The sequence below is a fragment of the Nelumbo nucifera genome, chromosome 5 (genome assembly GCF_055504915.1).
Source record: "Nelumbo nucifera cultivar China Antique chromosome 5, China Antique-T2T, whole genome shotgun sequence".
Lineage (NCBI taxonomy): Eukaryota > Viridiplantae > Streptophyta > Magnoliopsida > Proteales > Nelumbonaceae > Nelumbo > Nelumbo nucifera.
In genome coordinates, this window is record NC_142653.1 from 10407429 (window position 1) to 10416414 (window position 8986).

Consider the following 8986-nt stretch of genomic DNA (forward strand, 5'->3'; position numbering starts at 1 on the left):
GGATTGGATAATCTTTTGCTTTTATAAGCTGTGAGAAATAAAAAAAAAAAGAGCCGGAAAGTGTCTTGAGCGTTTGGTAAGAATTTCATTTTTATGACATAATAATCTAAGGCCAAATCAATTTCACGCCCCAAACGCATAAGGCCTAAAATTAGAGCTTTGTGCTTTTGAATTTTAAAGGCACAAATCCTTAAGCTTATCCAAATGCATTTATACTTATTATCAGTTCTTTTGTTGTGAATTATTTTTTGTCAGTTATAAACTGGGATTCTTATCCTTGGCCTAAATTACGCAAGCTCAAAGCAATTTTGGAGATGGAAACCAAACATTTTTTTTTTTTTTTTACTTTTTCCATTGATATTCATAGAAAAATAAAAAGTTTAATATCTATAGAACCAAATGCGGAAATGCCCCCACAGAGTTCATAAAAAAGAATGTACGGAAAAACTATCATAAAGCTAGTCTTAAAATTGTACAACCAGCCAGATTTTATGCCAACTCTCTTTTGAGTGGGGTCTCTTTTCTTACGAGAGTGCATGGACACATCTGTCCGAGTCCGAGATGCAGTTTAGAACTAAGCAAACTTACAGCTACTCACATCTTTTCTTTTGGGCTGAACCTTGTTCGAAAGGTCTGTAAGGCGAGGCCCCGAGAGTGATTTCGATTTGCAGTTTTTCCTGAACAAATGTTGAAAATGTAGTAGTAGTAGTAGTAGGTTCCGTGTATTTGAGCTTGTAACCCAGAGTAATTGAGCAATGGGATCAATCTTTCATGGATGTTGCAGCAGCATCCTTCAATTCAAGCAATGCGTCTTGAAAACACTTGGCGAGGACTCGGGGGTCGGGGATGATTTCTTTCGCCACAAGGATTTGCATTTCTGCTCTTCCGGCAAAACTCACCATGTGCATTGTAAGTGCCTGCAAGTTCCATTGGTAGATAATTAAGCTCCCTTCTCTCCACTGAATCAATTACAGAGTTGTTATTTTGGAAAACAAAACCCAAGAATAGATCAATGGTGTTGGCAATCTTACGTGGGGTAAACCAGTCGAGTTTACCCTAAAGTATGTTACAGGGATCCCGCTGACCATGATCTCTTCCTGTGGTCCAACGATGTTCGAGATTGTGAAGCTCGTATTGCACAGTATCCTGTAATTAAGCATGGTCGCCACCTGCGAAGAAACCACCGGATCGGAGCAATATCAGAAAATCCATTTCTTTTGTGGCTGACAAGTTCTGGATAAAGTGTAATGATTTGAATTGTCATCACCTTTGGACCCAGAACCCACATTGCTAATTTCCCAATCGCATATGAGCAGTGTGCCTCAAACGATTGCTTCTTCGTATCGAGCATAGCTTTAGCTCGTTTTACATACTGAAGAGGGTCATCCACATTTTCATGATAATAAACAGGAAGAAGAAGGAATCCGAATTGGTTGCCCCATCTTGATCTCGAATTGTTGTTTTTCATCATATTCGACAGATCCTGCGAATAACTTCAAGGTGATTCAGTTGAATTTAGATGAATTTCAAAAGATAAAGAAAAGGGAATGAAGTTCAACATCCTTCTTAATTCACTTCGACCACATTGTTTCATTGAAAAGGTAAGTTACAGAGCGCATTTGTTTCTCTGACTTGTTTTAATCTCTGAGTTGTTCGGTTTGAACATATTACATACTGTAACCAATGCAATGTATGCATGTCTGGGGTTGAATAGAAGTTTGGTTATGCTTGAATTGGCAAAGGGTTTTGACATCACTTAGGGTTTAGGCATCCACAACTATGCCGGGTTGCCCAAGAGGAAGAATTTAAACTAAATCGGCTAAGATTTCGGTTCAGGCCCATTGAAAATTTAAAAAATTTCCAACCCAACTAAATGCAACTTGTATCCCTAGGTCCATGTTTTGGATTGGTCTTTAAACACTCAATCCATTTAATTTAAACCCTAGGTTTAAGTAGGGAGAGTCAAAATGGGTTCACAGATATTTTAGAGATGATGGATAGAAAGAAAGAAAAAATATCAAGAATAATTTTATTGTAGAAGTTAGTGATGGATTTTATTAAAGAAAATTAAGACATAAGAGGATTTTATTTGTAACTTCTTATTATATTTTTAATAATTTAGTTAGAAAAATATGATCATGTATGAGAAATGAGAGAAAAAGGTCCATGTAAGCATTGAAATGACTTATTACTTTTTCATTTAATGGAAAAAGTATTTAAACTATAAAATATTTGAAGATATGGATTAAACCATTCAGTTAAACCACTTCAGTTGTTACCAAAGGGACCCGAATGGGTTTTCAAACAAATACCTGCAACCCACTTTCCTGTCGTAAATTGACCATTGCCAACCCTGTGAGTTGAAGCCCTTCTCGTTGTTCTGGCAAAATCCACTCAATTGTGGCAATTAAGTGCCTTATAGCTAAATATAGATTAAAAGAGAAATTTTGAATGAGAATTACTTTTTGGAGATTGCATTTGCAAGTATCTTGTCAGCCCGAATGATATCACTCCAAAGAGAACATCGTTTATTGTCTGCACAAAATATATAGAAATATTATTACCAGAAAGGAAATAATAATAATAATAATAATAATAATAATAATAATAATAATAATAATAATAATAATAATAATAATAATAATAATAATAATAATAATAATAATAATAATATTGGGGATTACTTATTGTTCTGATGGGTATTTTCAAATAAGTTCTAATTGAATAAGCATTTTACAAATGTTTGGTGAGAAAACACTTCTTTCAAACAGGGTATTTTGATAATTAAGTGGCAGGCCAAGATGGGCCAGAAACACAATAAATGTTTCTTTTGAAACAGTTTTTTCTTTTTTTGCCAAAGCACTTATAAAAAAGCATTTTCATACACTGTCAAAACATTTCATTCTAAAAAATTTTAATAATATATATATATATATATATACCAAGTGATAAAAATTAAATCTAAATACCATATATCATATATGGTTGAAATGAGGAATCAACAATTCATCATAATTGAATTGAATGGGGATTTATTACTAATAGGTGTCAAGGGCACACGCATAGTAAAGATAAAATTGATATTGTACAATTAAACTTATCAAAACCAAGACAAATATCCCTTTTATGATAATAAAGATAAAGATAACTTCTGATGTACAATTCGCGGGCCGCAAATCAAGTGCAGATCTGCTCTAAACAAAAAACAGTCCCAACAGTTCAAATATGATCCGTATCCACAGATCTCATGCATGATGGTTCCCCAATTTTATGGTGGGTTGGTTCATGACATAAATCATGTTGGAGGGAAGATATTCCAAATCCAGCAGATCTGGATTGGTCTAAATTATGGATGGCTTAGATTTGTTATATAATATGCCAAGCGGCAGAAATATGATTTTTTTTTTTAATGCAGAGAAAGTCCCTTATTAAACCCGATTATGGAAACTTTTTAATGTAAATTAATCGGTAAATTTTACTACCATGGTCTCAGGCTCTCAGCCCCCCCCCACCACAAGCGTTCCCCAAAGATTCAATTAAATAGAAAAAAGATTGGATTGAAACTGAATCTTTGCACCACCATACATGTTCCATCCTAATTGTAGATAACAAAAAACCACACCATGACACCACCCATATTTTTGTTTGATGGAAGAATCGTACCGGATCCTAACCCAACAAGAAAACCTCCGATTGGGCACGCATCTGTGTGTAAATAAATACCTACTTAAATGTTGACTTGTCCAATCATAGATCATCTATTATGTAGCTTTTTACACAGCTCATATGAAAGTAGGTACAGCATTGTAAGCTAAATTTTGTTTATACCCTCAGCTTACACTTGAAAAATATTAAAAAACATTTAATATGTGCTGTGCCTACCTGACCCACACGTCATTTGAAAGGCGTTCCTGCTTTCTATTTCGGTATTTCCCACTTTATTTTGTCCTATCGGCTTTTAATAAAAACATTGTACAACAACATATCTCGTACCAAAATATTTTATTTTCTGATGTACTTTCAACGTTATGCTTCAAGCCTTCAATTCAATGAGAGGTTTATGTTAAAGTCCAAAATTTTGCAAATATGATGTCACAGAAGTTGGACATAAATGTGTCAATGGAATTCCAAAATTCAATTTAGAATTCAAGATTCATCATAATCAAATTGAATTTAGATAATTTAAATTTAAGTCAAATATAACCTGATTTAATTCGATAAATATCCGAATTAGATCAATTATTTAATTCTTATTTTATATATTATATATAATAATTAAACTATTTATATTATTTATATAAATAAAACATTTATTTTATATACGTATACATTAATTATTTAAATTAATTAATTGATCAAATTCGAATATTAATTTTCAGTATCCATCATATATCAAAATTTTAATGGAATTCGAATTTTGAGTGATTCAATTCCAATACGATCCGTTTACACCGTAATTGTACATATCACTCAGTTTAAAAGGATTAAAATATAAATATGTACAGTGTAAATACATGTTTTGAAATATAAAACATGTATTGACAACATCTCCCGATGATGATATGATCGGATGTGGTAGTATCATAGGGAGATGTTCCCAATACATGGCGGGGTATGATAGTCCTGTGGGCTTGTGGCATCATCATAGAAAACGTAAAAGAAAAAAAAGGGGGGCCGAAACGTTACGTACCGCGTTAGCGACGGCCTTCTTGACGGCCTTCATGTCGTCAAGCTTGAACTTGGCCGTGGCCAACTTCCTTGGCCACAATTCCACCCCAGCGCCACCCGTTATCGCCGATTTCTCATCTTTCACCCACAAGCTCCGAAGTATGAACTTCACCACGAAAACTATCGTGAACCACACCACCAACACCCCTTTCCATAACAACCTTCCACAACCTCCTCTGCTGCTTCTGCTCAGCTTGTTTTCTTTAGCTTTTGAGGAATTCGAATTCGAAGAAGATGCTGTTATTGAGATGGATGGCACCTCATCTGGACGATCCGCCCTCCTGCAGCAAGAGAGGAATAGAGACATCAAGGAGATCCCATCCCCCAATGCGTGATGGATTCTCAGAACGCAGCACTTTTGGGCCCGCAGCAAGTGAAACTCCCAGAGCGGCTTATCCGTGCCCAGTGGCGATGAGACGGCTAGATCTGCCAAGTACCTGTTCACAATCTCCTCATCGTCTTCAGGACTACCCTCAGCGTCGAATTCACCACCGAGTTCCGGAACAAGTACGTGCCTGTCAATCTCCACCTCAGTTCTTCTCCAGTGTTCCCTCCCCTGGTTGTCCCTCACCAACAGACTGCAAAATCTTGGGTGTTGTATCATGATGGAGCTCTTGACATGTTCTTTCAAGTAGTTAACATCGAGGGAGTTCTTTAAGCCCAGTGCGCAGTTAATCACTTGATCCATTTCTGGCCGCAGGAAAAACCGTCCGGCCGGTGATACGGGCTCGTCTTCTTCTCGCTCCATCATTCTCGTCAGTCGTCAAAAAGCCAAGAGAGAGAAAGAAAGATCACATGTGTGTAATGTAATAGGATAAAGTCGCAGAAGTCAGATGCCAAGCTTTGCGTACAGTGAAAGGCAGTTTTACAGCCGGCCGTCGATTTTTATATCGTAGCGTACGTAACGTTGATTGCTCGTTTTGAAAGCACCAAGTTTCAATTATTTGAAAAACCCAATATTAACAGTAGCACTGCCAATTGACAGTAAATACAGAGAATACATGACTTATCCTCCAACACAAAAACCAATCGTCCATTAATTAAAGAGATATTCCCTGTTTGTTCGGCCATTTTCAGTGAAGACATAATAGACATTGCTTTGCCAATCAAACCATCCACTATTATTGACTTGACTGTCCAATTGGTTTGGTTGGCCTCACACAGTCACCCACTCACTTGCGGTTGCGGTGGTAGACGTGTGAAGACCGACTTTCTCAGCCATAAAATGATCTCCAACACAAGAATACAAGATGTGTGGTATACCAATATATATGTTCTTGTAGCTTTCAAACGAGGCCAACTAACACAAGATGTGTGCTAATATAAAAATAAATCCCTATTCTTAATTTCCTGGTAGTGGTCTGCACATGCGGGACGAAGCTGAAGCAGAAGCAGAAGCAGAAGCTGCTATATGGGAATCCGATCACTTCACCATTCCGCCATTCAAGTACTCAAGTTTCATCTTGTCGCGTTCACGTGACAACCAAGGAGAGCCCAACCCGCAAATAGTTTTAATTTGGGCATTCATTACTGCATTTATGAGGAAGTCAGCTGCCCAGAGAAGTGTTTTGCAAGTTATGACACACGGGTCGGGTCGCTACACTCAGTCCAAACAGATCTTCAATACGCGACTGCCGACTGGGCATAGATAGAAAAAACCCGCTAATACTAATTTTCAACTTGTCCTATATCTCCTTAGATTAGATGAGAGCAGATTATCTCAACTCCCTCAAAGGTTACGGGTTATCAACTTCATCAACTTATCAGCCCTCTTATTTAATAAATCTATGCATGTTCCATACGAGTAAATACACCAGTATTCTATACAATGAGACCGAACACGCGTGATTAGTCAGTTAGCTACAAACAAATGCGTCTTGTTGTCTCACTTTCTTTAATCAAGTTTCCCTGTTTTACTCCTCTTTTTCTTTTGTTGGTGGGGGGACTGTGTCACGTTCTGGGTTGGTGGCACGCTCCCGACCCCTTCCTCGCCCCCTACCTCGACCTCGAACTATGTTGCTAAGGTGAGAGCACAACTTAAGAATCTATGGAACAGAAGTCAAGACAAGTCTTTTGAAAGTTTTACTTGTTATGGTGCCGCACGTAGGATCCCGTCACGGGTCGGTCCACGGTGCGAAAGCCCCCTGCTTCCCCTTGCGCCTTCCCTTGCTTACAGACCCTATTACGGAAACCCAATGGGTGATTTGTCCAAGAGACCACCCGAACTCTCCTTTGGGGTGATTTGTCCAAGAGACCACCCGAACTCTCCTCACTCTTTTCGTGGCTGGAAAACTGAATGCTTTATTTCAATTCGTGGCTCCTTAAATAGGAACTTTACAGAAGGAAATTCCTAATTAAACTCAAACTCCAACTTGAACTCAAACTCCTAATTACCTACTCCTATTAGTAACTCACTCTTACTTAAGATAAGATAAAGATGAGATTAAGATAAAGCTAAGGGATAAGGGATAAGATAAGGATAAGGTAAGCTGGCGGCGAGTTGGCTTGATGTGTCCAGATAAGGGTGGGCCCACCCCCATGAGCTGTCGTGTGGGCCCCGCCCTACTGCTGCTGCCGGGTGCGTGCGCGCGGCTCATGGTGCCACTGCCGCGTGGTGCGCGCGCGCAGTGCTGCTGCCGCGCAGTGCGTGCGCACGCCTCAGGGTGCCGCTGCCGTGCACGCGCCTCATGGTGCTGCTACCGTGCTGCTGCCTGGCGGTGTGTGCTGCGCGCCATGGTGCTGCTGCCATGCGGTGCCGGGCGTGTGCATGGTGCGTGCTGCCGTGCGGCGCGTGCGGTGTGCGCTGCTGCCTGGCGATGCGTGCTGCGCGCTATCGGCGGTGCATGCTGCAGTGCTGCCAGGCGGTGCCCACTGTTGTGCGGGCTGCTGCCTATGACTATGCCGCGGTGCCTTGCCGGATGGTGTGACCATAACATTGATGACATAGATTTTGTGTTCATGGATAGTCCAATGTTTTGTAATATTGAGGAAAGAATATATGGGGAAGGCCGAGAGGATATTTTAAAACGCATGGTCCTCTTCGGTAAGGCCGCTCTGGAGGTCCTCTACTATAAGCACACCCGGTACAGCATTCTTATGATCCACAATAGAGCACAACGGGGTCATGGTCCAGTACGTGATTTCTGTTATGTGGACCTCCCACAAAACTACTACAAACTATATGACCCAGGAGGTAGGGAACACTTCAATGTCCTTGCGGCTGGCCTGAGTGCAGCAGAGCGTGTAGTCACTATAAGCCATGGCTATGCCTGGGAACGGGAAACAAAAGAAGGTGGCTGGGATCGGCACCAAATAATCCAGCGTGACGCACGGAGAGACGGGGCAGTCCCTGTTGTTCAAACTGTTGCTGGACTGAGAAATTGTGTGCAGTCGTTGGATCCATTCGCAGAATCCCAAGCCATGTATCCAGAACACGAGCTTGAGGACAAGCTCGTAGTCCGGGAGGGGTGTAATGTTATGGTCACACCATCCGGCAAGGCACCGTGGCGCAGTCATAGGCAGCAGCCCGCACAACAGGCCGCACAACAGTGGGCACCGCCTGGCAGCACTGCAGCATGCACCGCCGATAGCGCGCAGCACGCATCGCCAGGCAGCAGCGCACACCGCACGGCAGCACGCACCATGCACACGCCCGGCAGCAGCACCATGGCGCGCAGCACACACCGCCAGGCAGCATCGCGCACAGCACGCACTGCACGCCAGCACGCACCGCGCACACACACGGCACCGCACGGCAGCGGCACCATGGCGCAGCACGGTAGCAGCACCATGAGGCGCGTGCACGGCAGCGGCACCCTGAGGCGTGCGCACGCACTGCGCGGCAGCAGCACTGCGCGCACGCACCGCGTGGCAGTGGCACCATGAGCCGCGCACACGCACCCGGCAGCAGCAGTAGAGCGGGGCCCACACGACAGCTCATGGGGGTGGGCCCACCCTTATCTGGACACATCAAGCCAACTCGCCGCCAGCTTACCTTATCCTTATCTTATCCCTTATCCCTTAGCTTTATCTTAATCTCATCTTTATCTTATCTTAAGTAAGAGTGAGTTACCAATAGGAGTAGGTAATTAGGAGTTTGAGTTCAAGTTGGAGTTTGAGTTTAATTAGGAATTTCCTTCTGTAAAGCTCCTATTTAAGGAGCCACGAATTGAAATAAAGCATTCAGTTTTCCAGCCACGAAAAGAGTGAGGAGAGTTCGGGTGGTCTCTTGGACAAATCACCCATTGGGTTTCCGTAA

The 8986-nt window shown here is 41.6% G+C and overlaps 1 protein-coding gene across 2 annotated transcripts; it reads right to left on the reverse strand.

Moving 5' to 3' along the window:
• Positions 1 to 306: 306 nt before the first annotated feature.
• Positions 307 to 5958, reverse strand: LOC104606698 (wax ester synthase/diacylglycerol acyltransferase 5-like). Of its 2 annotated transcripts, XM_010272031.3 has the most exons (6): positions 4691 to 5958; positions 2463 to 2535; positions 2313 to 2380; positions 1268 to 1483; positions 1032 to 1169; positions 307 to 917 (listed from the first exon to the last, which is right to left on the reverse strand). In XM_010272031.3, the coding sequence occupies exons 1-6, from the start codon at positions 5477 to 5479 to the stop codon at positions 762 to 764; spliced, it is 1440 nt and encodes a 479-aa protein (XP_010270333.1). In that variant the 5' UTR covers positions 5480 to 5958; the 3' UTR covers positions 307 to 761. The 2 variants fall into 2 exon arrangements, with proteins under 2 accessions (XP_010270333.1, XP_010270343.1); XM_010272041.3 differs by lacking the exons at positions 2313 to 2380; positions 2463 to 2535.
• Between the last annotated feature and the right edge of the window lie 3028 nt (positions 5959 to 8986).

What these genes read in the sequence shown, in the direction of transcription:
- LOC104606698 (XM_010272031.3), bottom strand. Translation starts at nt 5,479, where the DNA reads ATGATGGAGCGAGAAGAAGACGAGCCCGTATCACCGGCCGGACGGTTT. An exon ending in TGTGGGTTCTGGGTCCAAAG is followed by an intron (nt 1,170 to 1,267) that starts GTGATGACAATT and finishes GTTTCTTCGCAG; the next exon opens with GTGGCGACCATGCTTAATTA. An exon ending in ACTCGACTGGTTTACCCCAC is followed by an intron (nt 918 to 1,031) that starts GTAAGATTGCCA and finishes TGGAACTTGCAG; the next exon opens with GCACTTACAATGCACATGGT.